This window comes from Hemicordylus capensis, chromosome 1 (assembly GCF_027244095.1).
Source record: "Hemicordylus capensis ecotype Gifberg chromosome 1, rHemCap1.1.pri, whole genome shotgun sequence".
Classification (NCBI taxonomy): domain Eukaryota; kingdom Metazoa; phylum Chordata; class Lepidosauria; order Squamata; family Cordylidae; genus Hemicordylus; species Hemicordylus capensis.
This window is the reverse complement of record NC_069657.1, coordinates 456,329,780-456,344,735: the sequence shown is the minus strand read 5'-3', so window position 1 is coordinate 456,344,735 and position 14,956 is coordinate 456,329,780. Positions and strand designations below refer to the sequence as shown.

Genomic DNA, 14,956 nt, shown 5'->3' with positions numbered 1-14,956 from the left:
CAAATTGGCAAATCCAAGTGAACTGTCCAGACCACATCGCACTGCAATGCATCAAACACGAGGCAAGCCTCCATACAACAGAAAAAACACAGCACTTTTCTTCAACAGTTTTACAAAACGCATCAATAAAATCCGAATCATGGCATTGGAAATATGGACAGCACCCTGGTGACAGCACAGTGACTGCGATGTCACAGCATGAGAAATGTGGAGGGGCACTTAACGGACACATTGCGAAACTGTGGCAGAGTGTAATCGGGAAAATACCCAGGAGTGGAAACCTGAAAGGCATTGGGCAAAATATGGACAAGGAAGGCAGAATTGGTGCTGCACTGCCACCCAGGGGCAGCAGCGAGTGGCTGCAGGCAACGAGAACTGGCGGTGGGGACGAATCTCAACTGAAAATTCACCATGATCAAACTCACTGCCGGTTCTTGTTGATGCTCCGGAGCCAAGTCAGCCTACTGTCCGTAATCATCTCAAGGGAGAGGAGTTTGGGTGAGGCAGCTGTTGTGCCCCCTTGCTTGTGGGAGAATCTAGGGACTCTCATGACCTCTTTTCCTAACGGAAGCCCAAAGGGTCCCCTGGCATTTGGAGGCAGCCGGCGATTGACCCCGCCCAACCCTGCCACTCACTGGGCATTGTCCTGGTTCAAGTGGGGGTTCTCATATTGAGCAGGCGGAGAGCAACTGACCGGCTGCAAACTAGCCTCGGGTCTCTCCAGGGCAGTCGCTCACTGACCCCTGCTAACTGAGCCAAGCGGCAGCTTTTCAAGTGGTGGAGATTCTCTTATATTTAGCACAGGGGGAGAGCAGCTGGCCCTCTCCAACCCCAGCACAGCATCCCTCCAGGGGCTGTGGCTGGCAACTGCCTTATTTCTCTTTAGATTGTTAGCCCTTTGGGGACAGCCATCTTCTGGGTGCATTATTTATTTTTCTTTGTAAACCACTTTGAGAACTTGGGTTGAAGAGTGGGAGGAGGGGGAGTCGCTGCGGCGGGTCCTAAGTTGCTGGGGGGCATCCAAGGAGGCGCAGCTGCCTCTGCTTCCTGGAAGCAGCTCAGGTGGCTCCTCTCTCGCCTGCCCCACCCAAGAGTTACGCAGCCTGCAGGCTGGCCGTTCATCAGGTAGAGCTGTGCGGTTAACAGCACAGCTTTATCTGACAAATGGACATCCTGCAGGCGGCATGAGTGGGACAGAAAGGAGCAACCCAAGCTGCCTCTTTTGCCCTCCCCCCCAGCTCATTAGAACCTGATGCTACTGCTCCAGTGACTGTTGCAGTGTGTGTGTGTGTGTGTGTGTGTGTGAGAGAGAGAGAGAGAGAGAGAGAGAGATTCCTTCTAGGAAAGGGAAATCAAATAAATAAAATAAATAAGGGGACCATTTTCTTAAAACCTTTGCAATGTAAACGGCTTTGAGACCTTTTTTTTGTTGAAGAGAAGTATTCATTGATTATTATTAACGATGATGATGATGACGACCACCTTGCCTCCTTCTGCACAGGTCAATCCCTTCAAGGACAGGATCTGCAAGGTGTTCTCCACGGATGGCTACTTCACCTTTGAGGACATCCTGGGGATGGCGTCTGTCTTCAGCGACCTGGCCTGTCCCAGCCTGAAGATCGAGTATGCTTTCCGGATCTACGGTATGAGGGGCCTCTCTGTGCTGCCCATGGCAGGCCCGTTGGCTTCCCAAGCACCAGGGGAGAGCCACCACCTCAGGCCCAGCCGGGGAGCCGAGGATGGGCCAGCAACCTTGACAAGACCGGGGCCTCATTTTTGTAAGGACCGGGGCCCCAGAGGCACACCCCAAGGGGGAGGAGTCCATCCCCACATCCAAGTGCAAGCAAAGGTTGCGTCCAAAATGTCTCCATGGAGGGGCGAAGGTAGGCAGGAGTGGACCAGATTCTAGGGTCAAAAGTCCAGCCCGGTGGGAGAGAGGCTATTGCTTAGGGGTATTTGCAGCAAGAAGCCCCGGGTTCATCTCTTGGTAGCTCTACTGAAACCTCTCAGTCAGCAGAGCTCGGACCATCTTTCTCTCTGGGAGTCTGAATCTTCAGTGCGGAGTTGGGTGTAAGAGAGAGAGCCCAAAAGGAACTGGGGCACAGAGATGGGTCAGCTCCCCCACCCCCTGCAGCCATTTGGCTCAGAAGGGAGCCGGACTCTCTTGAAGAAAACCCAGAAAGCCCTCTGCTTGGGTGGGCCCTGGGAAATATCAGTAGCCCTAGGAAAGACTACACGTCCCAAGAGCTCAGCTCCTGCACCAGACCACTGAGGCTGTGGTCTGGCCCAGTCAGTGCAGGGATGCCATCTGGAATGAGGGCAAGTCTCCTGTGGCTTGAAGAAGGAGTTTCAGCAGGGAGTTATCCACACATGGCTTCGTGCTGCGGGGTAAATGTTGAGCGAAGCCACTTCGAAGGACACTCGCGGCATTGAGGGAAGCAGCCCCTCCCCTCTGCTCTTGGTTTTCTTTTGAAACAAGTTCATATGGCATGCTTCCGTGGTTTCCTTCTAGCCAATTTTTTTTTGGGGGGGGGAGAGCTTTCTAAAGAGCTATATCTGCATTTCTGAAGAGAGCTTCCCTCTTATCATGCGAATGATTCTACCTCAGTGCCTCTCTCTATTTGCTCCAGCGTTTTCAGAAAAGTAGCTTAAAACCAGCATTTTAAAAACCAGGAAATACACCGAGATAAGCTAGATTTCGCAAGACAAAGCCCAACTTGTGTGAAGTGGGTGCAAGGATCTCGAAGGGACTTGGGGGTAGGTTTGGCTGGTGTGTGAACACATACTCTCTCCTCTGAAGTAGCTTTGGGGTAGAAGCTCTGTCTGTAAAGTTTCCAGGGGTTGCTTTTCTCCCCGCTGCACGCCAAGCTGCCCCTGCTGAGATGCCCTCTTCTGTGCAGCTCTTAAAGGCACCAGAGACCTGTCCTCCTTTCCATACAGCAGGGGAGTGGGAAGGTCGGGGCTGGGTGGGGCTGGAGATGAGCCCGGAATGCTTCTCCAGCTCAGCTTTTAGTCTGAGCCAGAGGAATCGTGGGAAGGGCATGTGGGAGTGCCCACCTTCCTTTGAGGCTAGTCCAGGGGTTCTCAACCATAGGCGCCCAGCTGTTGCCGGACCGCAGCTCCATTCATCATCCCAAGTCACAATGGCCAAAGACTGGGGATGATGGGAGTTGTAGTCCCACAACACCTGAGTACCCAATTGGAGAAGCCCTGGCGTAGAAGACACTCTGGCTGACATCCTGCCCAGGGTTCTAGCTGCCACGGAAGAGAACATGCCCACACACCACAGCTGCCCACAGGCGTGCTTGTGCAAAATGCAAGGATGATGCAAATGCAGTTGTGCGATGGACAGCCATTGGGAACCATGCCTGCTCATTGTGCCTTTTGTGTGCAGCTGTGCACACCTTTTGTTCCAAGGCAGATGAAACGTTGTGCAGCCCGTCAGCCACAATCTTTTCCTTGTCCTTTAATATGGGCCAAAGAAGCAAAGAGGGGAGGAGAGCTGGCCTTGTGGTTGCAAGCAGGAATGGTCCCCCTTGCTAAGCAGGGCCCACCCTGGTATGCATTTGAATGGGAGACTACATGTGTAAGCAGCACATATTCCCCTGAGGGTATGGGGTCTCTGCTCTGGAAAGAGTACCTGCCTGCTTGCGTGCAGAAGGTTCCCAGTTCCTTCCCTGGCAGCATCTCCAGGATAGGGCTGGGAGAGACTCCTGCCTGCAACCTTGGATAAGCCTCTGCCAGTCTGTGTAGACAAGACTCAGCTAGCTGGGCCAAGGGTCTGACTCAGTAGAAGGCAGCTTCCTGTGTTCCTATGCCCTGAGGGAAACACTCTGCTGCCCCTTGGCTTTGGAGATGTTCTGCCTTTACTGGGGGCTGCTGAAGAGGGGGTCAGCACACTACTGCTGGAAAACATGGTAGTAGGAAACCGCAGTGGGAGACTGGCCCTGTGCATTTGGCTTCCTGCCCCTTTCGTCACTGGGGAAAGGCCACACACAAGAATCCTGACAGGCCTATCCATGCCATCCCATCCAGTTTGCTTTCCCGCAGTGTGTTCAGACTCGGATCCACCTGGCAGCACAGGCAGCTTCACAAGGCGGGCAGGCAGGGCTGAGCCAAGGCAGAGAGAGGCAGGAGAAGAAGGGAGGGGAGACGCTCCAGCAGCTGCTCGGGGACAAGGGGCTGCAGCAATGGGTGGCAGAGGCGGGGGGGGGAGGCAGGGGTGTGACCATCGGGCGAACGGGTGTTCTTGGGAGGCCGGGAGGCCGGGAGGCCTTTTCGTGAGATTCTAGTCTAGGGGGAGCACGCAGATCTTTAGGCTAGGGTTTCCAGGAAACAAGGGAAGACACATCTTTTTCGAGAGGCTTTTAAACATGGTATCCTCTGCTTTTATCTAGTACATTTCTTAGTGTTGAGCTTTTCATTGACAACTTTTAATTTCAGTTTTTTTAACCGGCTATTTTAACTGGGGTTTTAGCCTGGTCTTTTAAATTCTGACTGTATTAATTCTTTATTCTATATTTATATTTATTATTTATTTACACAGTCCGACAGGTGTTATTTACTGGTTTGTTTTATCCAGACATCGAGTCCTTCTCAAGGTGATTGTGCTGATGGTGATTTCTGTGGCCCCGATGGTGTTGAGGTGCTCTTCAAAGTCTTTTGGAACTGCACCCAGGGCGCCAATTACCACTGGGATGATTTTGGTCTTTTTCTGCCACAGACTTTCAATTTCAATTTGTAGATCTTTGTATTTGATGATTTTTTCTATTTCTTTTTCTTCTATTCTGCTATCCCCTGGTATGGCTATGCTGATTATTTTGACTTGTTTTTCTTTCTTCTCGACTACAGTGATATCTGGTGTATTGTGTGGCAGATGTTTGTCTGTTTGTAGTCGGAAGTCCCATAATATTTTTACATCTTCATTTTCTACCACTTTTTCAATTTTATGGTCCCACCAGTTTTTGGCTACAGGTAGCTTGTATTTTTTTGCAGAAGTTCCAGTGTATCATCCCTGCTACTATGTCATGCCTTTGTTTGTAGTCAGTCTGTGCGATCTTCTTACAACAGCTGATTAGGTGGTCCACAGTTTCATCTGCTTCTTTACAAAGGCGGCACTTGCTGTTTGTTGTTGACTTTTCTACTTTTGCTCTTATTGCATTTGTTCTTAGTGCCTGTTCTTGCGCAGCCAGTATTAAACCCTCTGTTTCTTTCTTCAAGTTGCCATTCTTAAGCCATTGCCAGGTCTTGGTGATGTCTGATTTTCCACTTATATTGTGCAAATATTGACCATGCAGGGGCTTATTTTTCCATTTTTCTGCTCGGTTCTTGACTTGTTCTTTCTTGTAGGCCTGCTTTGTTTCATTGGTGTTGAATAGTTTCGCATTATTGACCATTTGAAGTGCATCTTCTTCACTGTCCTTGATATATTCTTCAAGGCCTCTTTTCTCCTCCTCTACTGTTTGATGGACTTGCAGCATTCCTCTTCCACCTGAGCTGCGAGGGTGGTATAGCCTATCGACATCACGGCAGGGGTGGTCATGATTTTCCTGGTCTTGCGATCCAGCGTCTCTAGCTCTGCCTGGGTCCAGTCTATTATTCCTGCAGTGTATCTGATAATAGGTATCGCCCGCCCAGGAGTTTATGGCTTGTATGGTGTTCCCGCCATTGAGTTTGGACTTTAGGATTTTTCTAACTCTCCTGATGTATTCACTTCCAATTTTTCTTTTAACTTCAGTGTGTGCGATGTTATCAGCCTGGAGAATGCCCAAGTATTTGTAATGTTCTTTGTCTTCCAGGTTCTTGATCTTGCTTCCATTGGGCAGTTCTATTCCTTCTGTTTTTGTTATTTTCCCTCTGTTCATTATTAATGCAGCACACTTGTCTAGTCCAAACTCCATTGCTATATCGCTACTGAATATACGGACGGTGTTTAGCAGTGATTCGATTTCTGACTGGGACTTTCCATACAACTTCAGATCGTCCATGTACAGCAGATGGCTGATTTTACTTGATGTTTTAGATGTTTGGTATCTGAAGCCTGTTTTGTTTAGTATTTGTGAAAGTGGGGTCATGGCGATTACAAACAACAGAGGGGATAGTGAGTCCCCTTGGAAAATGCCTCTTCTAATGCTAACCTGTCCAAGTGTCACGCCCTTGATTGTTAACTGTGTACTCCACATGCTCATTGCTTTTTTAATAAGTATCTGAATGTTTTTGCTGACACCAGTTGTTTCTAAACATTTTAGTATCCATGTGTGAGGCAATGAATCAAAGGCTTTCTTGTAGTCAATCCATGCAATAATTAGATTGGTTTTTCTTCTCTTGCCATTTTCTAAAATCATTTTGTCAATCAGCAGCTGGTCTTTTGTGCCTCTGGTGTTCGGGCAATTTCCTTTCTGTTCAACTGGAAGCTGTTTGTTAGTTAATAAGTGTTGCATGACTTCATCTGCTATTATTCCAGTTAATAATTTGAACATGGTTGGCAGGCAGGTTATCGGTCTATAATTACTTGGGACTGCACCTTTTGCTGGGTCTTTCATGATGAGATGAGTTTTCCCATTGTTATTGTCATTATTATTTCTTGTCTGCACAAACAGGTGTTATTGACTGGTTTGTTTTATCCAGACATCAAGTCCTTCCCAAGGACCTGGGATGCCAGAATTTTGTTATCAATATTATTCTTGTTATAGGTATCGCCGTGTGAATACACACACACACCTGGGCAGAGTGCCCTTCTGTTCTTGAAGAGAATATCGACAGCCCCAGGTGCTGAGGCTTCCACAAGGTGCTTTATGAATGCAGATCCATGGGCATCTAGACCTCCCTGCAATCATTTGATGCACCTTCACACAAGAGGGTTCCCTTTTGCAATGTTTTATCATTGCACATTCATTTGTTATATATATATATATAAAACCACACAGATGAAGCTGTGCCTATGCCTTGCACCAAACTCCAAATGCAAAACAACTGCCAGGAATTTCTAATGCATCCTTCAGGAACAAAACCAGGCAGGACATAGGGACATAAGAAGCTGCCATATACTGAGTCAGACCCTTGGTCCACCTAGCTCAGTATTGTCTTCACAGACTGGCAGCGGCTTCTCCAAGGTTGCAGGCAGGAATCTCTCTCAGCCCTATCTTGGAGATGCTGCCAGGGAGGGAACTTGAAACCTTCTGCTCTTCCCAGAGCGACTCCATGCCCTGAGGGGAATATCTTCCAGTGCTCACACATCAAGTCTCCCATTCATATGCATTCAGGGCAGACCCTGCTTAGCTAAGGGGACAAGTCATGCTTGCTACCACCAGACCAGCTCTCCTACATTAGGAGTACATTAGGAGTATGAAATGCCAAGATCAGTTTGGAAGAGTCCAGTTTCAGAAGCATCTCTATCTGCACCCCACTTAAGATGCAGCAGTATACTTCTAGTGACCCGGTTGCCTTCTGCACACAACCCTCCCTAACCCCCCTACCTGTTGCTCATGTTTTGCCTCCCTTCACTTCACCAGATTTCAACGACGATGGCTTTATCGATGAAGATGACCTCCAAAGTGTTATCCGCAGAATGCTCAACGGAAAAAGTCTCAGCGAAGAAGAGACTGTGTCCCTGGCCAGCCATGTGCGTATCCTTAGAGCAACCCCTTTCTTTTATGGTCCCTCCTGAGACCTTGAGGCATCTTGCAGTGGCTTGTTCTGAGAAGGCCAAAAAGCACAAAGTGGGGTCAGCTAAACACAAGCTCCCAATGTCATGCTGCAGCAGAAAAGGCTCGTGTAATACTTGGTTGAACTAGCATGAGATACTAGTGCTGTTCACACGACCCTCATCAATTGGGAGGATCCTTGGCCAGCCAGGATAGGAGAGCTGAGTAGGCTCCCAATCGGTGGTCAGAAATTCAAACATCAAGGCAGGATGATTGTGTGGGAGGCGGGAGCTTTTATTCTTGTATCCTTCTGTCAAGGATCCGTCCATCCTTGATGAAATACTGGGGACAAAATGTGGGTCGGGCATGCCTCTCCGGCCCAGCTCCCACGCGACCCCTCTCTCCTCCTCTTGAGGTCTGAGCACTCTTGAGCCCTCCCCTTACCTTGATGTTTAGGTTTCTATGGCCACCGATCAGGAATGTACACTGGCCACAAGTTACAGGCCAGGTCCAGGGCCAAATGGGCTTCCTAATGTATTTATCTGAATCCAAGATGAGGTTTCCTCCAAATCTTTTGATATTAGAAATCAGGAGGTCATCTTAAATTCAGAGCTCTGTTCCTTCAGAGTAAATGCAGGTAGAACCTGTATTTAACCCCTGCTTCTTAAGGGGGTCTTCTTGAATCCAGAATGGTCTTCATTTTGCTTATATTCAGTATACAGGCCTCCCACTTCTGCCCAGAGAGAGAGAGAGAGAGAGAATATCACCCCATTAAGGATTTGCAGATCCCCCCGCCCGAGACTTTTCACTTGCCTTAGAGAAACTCACTTCTTTCAGAACTTCTCAGATGTGAAGCTGAAATCCACTTCAGATGTCCTTGGTTGGGAATGGGTGCCATCCTCTGTAACACGCACTTCTGTGCCCCTCCAAGCAGATTCTGGAGGAGGCCGACCTGGATAACGACGGGATGCTGTCCCTGGCAGAGTTTGAACACGCCATGGCCAAGTCTCCGGACTTCCTACAGTAAGAGCTCGTCTTCAGGGCCGTGTGTGTGTGTGTGTGTGTGTGTGTGTGTGTGGCACAGCCGCCTCTCCATCCCAGAACTCTGTTTGCTCCTCACAGCTCCCTTTGTGAGCCTGAGCCGATAGGTGTGTGTTCTCAGCTCTGGCTCTGGAAAAGGGACACACACACACACACACACCCCAGGTGCGCCAAACACCCTGGCAGAAGGTGCTTGGGAGGAGGGGAAGAGAAGGCAGGGCAGGGTGGAGTGGGGTCTGAGACTGGCTCTGGGGGGCCCATGGGGCAGCAGAGAAGTCTGGTTGCACAGCCTGGGGATGAAGCAGGACTCAGCAGCTCTCATCCTAATGAGGTAGGGCTGTGTGTGTGTGTGTGTGTGTGTGCCTGCGCGCCAAAGGGGGCACCGCTGCCTCTCTTTCCCAGAGCTCCCTCTGCTCCTCACTTTCCCATCCAGCTCCAGCGTTCATGAGAGCCACGCTGCCTGCAGGCTGGCCATTCCTCAGGTAGAGCTGCGTGGTTAACAATGCATTTCATGCAGCCAAGGGTTCCAAGCCTTGGGTCTTCTTCAGCCATGGTGGCTGGACCAACAGGGAGCTGCAGCCACAGTGGGGCCCCCGCGTGGTGACCTGCACGGCCTTTAGGAATGGAGAACCCTTCACAGCCTGGCTTCCATCCTGACTAAATGACTTGGCAGAAATCCCTCTGAAACGAAGAGGGGAATTTAGTCACGACTAACTGGCCCTACTCATTCCTATGGGAATTCTGTCAAGGAATTTAAGTCAGGACGTCAGCAACTGGCTCCACCTTGGAATCAAAAGCAGGCGATTTGGAACGTCAACATCCAGGAAGAAATTCAGACGAGCAGAATTTCAGGTGTGCAGCCCGAAGTCCCAGCGTGGGAGTTCCTGCTTGGTGTGGCCCAACAGCCGCCGGGGCCCAGACACATCTGCAGAATTCAGAATGATGGGGGCAGAGAGTGGCAGGGCGGTTGAAGGGGGCCCTTGCGATACGTGGACATAGCGACACCCTAGGAGAAGGAGAGAAGGTGAGGGGGGGGGACACATGGCCGAAAGGCAAGTGGGGGACCTACCCAGGAATCTAATGGACCTCCTCGTCTCTCAGCTCCTTTAGGATCTGCTTCTGAGGAAGGGGCAGGACGACAGCCGGACACAAGATGCGGGCAGCTTGTGAGCAAAGAGGTCCTTCCCGAGACCCCCTCCTCCAGCAGCCTCCAGCATGGATGTTGAGGGAGGGAAACCACACAGCCTATGTATTTTTCAGCAGAAGTGGGAATAAAAAGGAAAGGGGAAGGAGAGCACGAGCGAGTCAGTCCCCCCTCCAAGTGCCCACTTGCTGTAGTCTTGGAGAGCTGCTGGGCATCTCCCTTGCAAGGCCGACAGCGATTCCTTAAGCGCAAGGTCCGGAGGGCGAGCCAAGGTCAGTGTGGGGCTACCTGCCCATCTGTGCCACCGTCCCTTGCTGCTGCGGGCCATGGAAATGGCTTGGGGCACATGCTCAGCTCATGTTGTTGGAAATTCTCTGTGGTGAGAGAATCCCTTTCTCATTATAGCAGAGTGCACAGAGGCACAACACAGCGGAAATTTAGTTAGGCATGCGTGTATGCTGAGAGTAAAGTAACTTGGAGCCAATTCATAGTTTCAAATCAATATAAAAGGCATTTATTAAGGAACTCCTTTCTAGATAGGAAAGTGAGGAGTTAGGATCTCTAATCTATCTATCTAGCTGGATGCAGATGGATTCTGCATCTTCTCTGCACACATGGTGCAGGGATAGAGGCTTGCCATGTTGCAAGGTAGAAGGGCAGGTAGGGAAGAGAGAGAGAGAGGAAGGAAGTTGATCCCTAAGAGTAGCAATCTACATATCAAAGGGATAGTATCAGAGCAGTGGAGAAGTGATGACCAATGTCTTGATTTTCTAGCCCTCTGACTCACTAGTCTGTCCTCCACTGTCTGAGACAAAGAGACAGCACAAAGTCCTTTAACTTCCAACACATGTGGGGTGACTGTCTGGGCCCTAGAGCCCTCCCCAGAAGCCTCTGCGATGGACAGGGCTGCTGCTGTGGCAAGCAGACCAGCAAGGCCCTGTGGGAGGGCTTCCTAACTTCCCTGGAGGGAGACAAGAGAATGCCTGCAGTGGGCATGCGCTGCATCGATCCCTTCTCTCCTCCTAGCAAACGCCAGGAACCTCCGTGCTGGACCGGTCAATGAGGTATGGCTCCTTGGGGAAAGTCCTGGGCAGTGGAGCCATTCCCTTCCAAAACAGAGTCGCGCGCGCTCAGCATCTTGTGGCCTGCTTGTGGAAACTTGACTGACAGATGCAATTGGATCTTTGAGGTGGGGGCAGGCCACATGCAGAAAACAGGAGGTGCTTTGTCATCCTAGCCCCCGGGTGGAGGACAGAGTGTGTCACAGGCCCCTCTCGGGCCGAGCCTGGCACTGCTTGGCTCCAGCCTCTGCTTCCAGCCCAGGTGGCAGCAGTGCAAGAGGTTCAACCAGGAATTCTGGACTCCCAGTCTAGACTCCTAAGGTCACAGTACGTGTTACTTTGGCACACTCTGGGTTGTTGTTTTCCAATGGAAATAACATCTTTGGGGGACCCTGATCAAATCAGGACCACAGTGCAAGGGAACTCTTTCCCCTGCCACGATATCAATCCAGATTAGCCCCTGGTGTGTGCGGCTTATCCAGGAGGAGGCTTTTACTGGCATCAATGGAGGTCTCTTCCCGGGGTAAGCAGAACATGCAGAGGGCCCAGTGCAGATCAGAAGGACCATGGCAGGGAAGAGTGAAAGCCTCGCTTCTCTCGCAGGGGCCCTATGCACAGGCACACAACACACAAGCATGAAAGATTTCAAACTATAGGTGCAACATGTGGTTTGACGCTGAAAAGCCCTCTAGCCAGCTCAGCTCTATGGACGGCACCACTCTAGCCCAGCTCTATGGGCAGAAAGCCTCCTCTTCTCCTTGCTACCCCCCTCTCCCTTCTCCACCAGCTTCCAACTCTGCTGAGTACAGCAGCATTCTAACTCACCTCCCAGCCAGCAGCAGAGAATGGAGGTGGTGTGGCAGGGAAAGCCAGGAGCGGGGTGTGGTTGGTGTCATCTGTAGGGATGTGCAAAAAATTTTGGGCACAGAACGATCTGTGCCCGAAATGAACATTTTCGGGTGATTCGGGGCCGAACCGAATCACCCCCGATGTCCCCCGATATTTTTCGGGCACGAGCCGAATCACCCGAATTTCGGGCACGAAAAATTCAGGTGATTCGGTTCACGGTTGATTTTTGGTGAATTTTTAAAGTTTTAGTGACTTTGGGGCAGTTTGGGGGCATAGCATGGGATCTGGGCAAAAGGAGTGGGGTGGGGTGGTAGTGCCTAATGGGTGCAGGCTACCACCCCAATTTCAGGGGGATTGGGCAAAGGGCTGATTTTTGGTAAATTTCTGAAAATTTCATGTCTTTGGGGCAGATTGGGGCATATTGGGGCAGAAAGTGGGGCCTGGGGCAGAATAGTGGGGTGGGGTGGTAGTGCCTAATGGGTGGAGGCTACCACCCCAATTTCAGGGGGTTTGGACAAAGGGCTGATTTTTTGAGATTTTTTTAAGTTTTAGTGACTTTGGGGCAGTTTGGGGGCAGAAAGTGGATCTGCCCCAAAATAGTGGGGTGGCGTGGTAGTGCCTAATGGGTGGAGGCTACCACACCAATTTCAGGGGGATTGGGCAGAGGGCTGATTTTTTGAGAATTTTTGAAGTTTGGGTGTCTTTGGGGCAGATTGGGGGCAGAAAGTGGATCTGCCCCAAAGGAGTGGGGTGGGCTGGTAGATAGTGCCTAATGGGTGGAGGCTACCACCCATCCCCAATTTAAGAGTGATTGGGCAGAGGGGTGAATTATGGTGAATTTATTTGTATGAGGTTTGTCTTCATAAGGTGAAGTGTGCCAAATTGATTACTTCCTCATATTATTCATAGTAAAGGAAAGTGTGAAAAAGTGAAAGTGGGGTCAGAGTTGTTTAATTGAAAAAAATCTCATTTGCTATGATAGAATGAGAATTCACACCTCAGAAGTTTTTTCTGAGGTGTGAATTCTCATTCTATCATAGCAAATGAGATTTTTTTCAATTAAACAACTCTCATGACCCCACTTTCACTTTTTCACACTTTCCTTTACTATGAGGAAGTAATCAATTTAGCACACTTCACCTTATGAAGACAAACCTCATACAAATAAATTCACCATAATTCACCCCTCTGCCCAATCACTCTTAAATTGGGGGTGGGTGGTAGCCTCCACCCATTAGGCACTATCTACCAGCCCACCCCACTCCTTTGGGGCAGATCCACTTTCTGCCCCCAATCTGCCCCAAAGACACCCAAACTTCAAAAATTCTCAAAAAATCAGCCCTCTGCCCAATCCCCCTGAAATTGGTGTGGTAGCCTCCACCCATTAGGCACTACCACGCCACCCCACTATTTTGGGGCAGATCCACTTTCTGCCCCCAAACTGCCCCAAAGTCACTAAAACTTAAAAAATTCTCAAAAAATCAGCCCTTTGTCCAAACCCCCTGAAATTGGGGTGGTAGCCTCCACCCATTAGGCACTACCACCCCACCCCACTATTCTGCCCCAGGCCCCACTTTCTGCCCCAATATGCCCCAATCTGCCCCAAAGACATGAAATTTTCAGAAATTTACCAAAAATCAGCCCTTTGCCCAATCCCCCTGAAATTGGGGTGGTAGCCTGCACCCATTAGGCACTACCACCCCACCCCACTCCTTTTGCCCAGATCCCATGCTATGCCCCCAAACTGCCCCAAAGTCACTAAAACTTTAAAAATTCACCAAAAATCAGGATTTTGCCCAATCCCCCTGAAATTGGGGTGGTTGACTCTACCCATTGGGCACTACCACCCACCCCAAAATTTTGCCCCTGGGCCCCCTTTTACCCCCCGAATCGATTCGGATTTGGATTCGGATTAAATCCGAATCCGAACCGAATCAAGGGTGATTCGGGTGACCCATATTCGGGCACAAAACAGAATAGGGGTGATTCGGTTCGGGTCCGAGCCGAATCACCCGAAATCCCGAATTGCACACCCCTAGTCATCTGGGGTCCTCCTTCAGGCACGAGACTGCCAGGGGCCAACTTCTACCTGTTGGACACTCCACCTGCCTCTGGCACGCTTGGCCTGCTGGTCAGTTCTCTCTCCCCGCCACCCTGGGTCCTGGGACCCACCTGCCTGGAGTCCATCCCTTACTAGGCCTGATGCACACTAGTGGAAACGTTTGGCCCTTAGCCTCGATGCTACCTGGACTCCCACCAGTCGGCATATGAAGACCGGTGCCTTCCAGGATACGGAACGAAGGGTGCTGTGCCGTGGCTATTTTTCTCTTGGAGTTATTTTAAATACAAAAAGCAGGGAGTGACGATCAAAAGCCGTGGGGATGCCCTGCCCCCACAAGCCCTTCAGGTCAGGCTTGGACGATAATCTGCCTGGCAAGGGGAGGGGAATCTGGCAGCCCCGTCAACACGAGCCCATCCCAGCCACGGAGTGCTTCAGAACGTTAGCCTGGAAACGGGGAGGTACAACTCCATATCACACAGAGCACACACGGCTGCCCCCCACTGCCACAACTGGCTGCTCCTCCTCAGCATCCCTTGGCTGGTCCCCATATCAGCCATGTCACCCACAATTCCCGACACATCCAGACTAATGAAGCACTCATCACACAATGAACAAAGTTCATTGTACACACCCGCAGGACAACTGCATCACTGCATACAATCCGAAGTTGCATGGCTGTGCCAACTATGCCTGCAACGTAAGACAGAGGAAGTGGTCCCCCCACTTTCTTCCCAGCAGTGGGGGCACACCACAGGATGCCCACCTTGTTGCACAACTGCTGGGATGTTTGCACTAGTGCAATACTAGTCTGGAATGCAAGCTGCCGATGTGGCAGAGCTAGCTAGCGCACGTCTGCGCAAGCGCCTGGTCATGTTGAAATCTGTTCTGCCGATGGTGCCTCTCACTCCTCTTCCCACCCACAGAATCCCGCTGGTTCTTACCAGCAACCTTAAGACAAACTTTCCTGGCCAAGACTTCACCTGCCTACTGGTGATCTAGCTCAGGGGTTCCCAACCTTGCTGTGGTGGGCCATTGTGGTTGGGGTCAGGGTGATGGGAGTTGTAGTCCAACAACATCTGGGGACCCAAGGCTGGGAACCCCTGAGCTCGCTATCATGGAAGCTCTATCATGATAGAGGTCTATAAAATCATGGATG

General features: G+C 50.5%; 1 protein-coding gene across 1 annotated transcript in view; it reads left to right on the top strand.

Moving 5' to 3' along the window:
* Positions 1 to 9,981, top strand: part of CIB4 (calcium and integrin binding family member 4) — a 43,514-nt gene extending 33,533 nt beyond the window's left edge. The window contains exons 4-7 of the mRNA XM_053250035.1: positions 1,502 to 1,643; positions 7,512 to 7,621; positions 8,578 to 8,666; positions 9,786 to 9,981. Coding sequence (XP_053106010.1) covers positions 1,502 to 1,643; positions 7,512 to 7,621; positions 8,578 to 8,666; positions 9,786 to 9,807 — 363 coding nt within the window. The 3' untranslated portion in view covers positions 9,808 to 9,981. The remainder of the gene's footprint in view (positions 1 to 1,501; positions 1,644 to 7,511; positions 7,622 to 8,577; positions 8,667 to 9,785) is intronic.
* Positions 9,982 to 14,956: the final 4,975 nt, after the last annotated feature.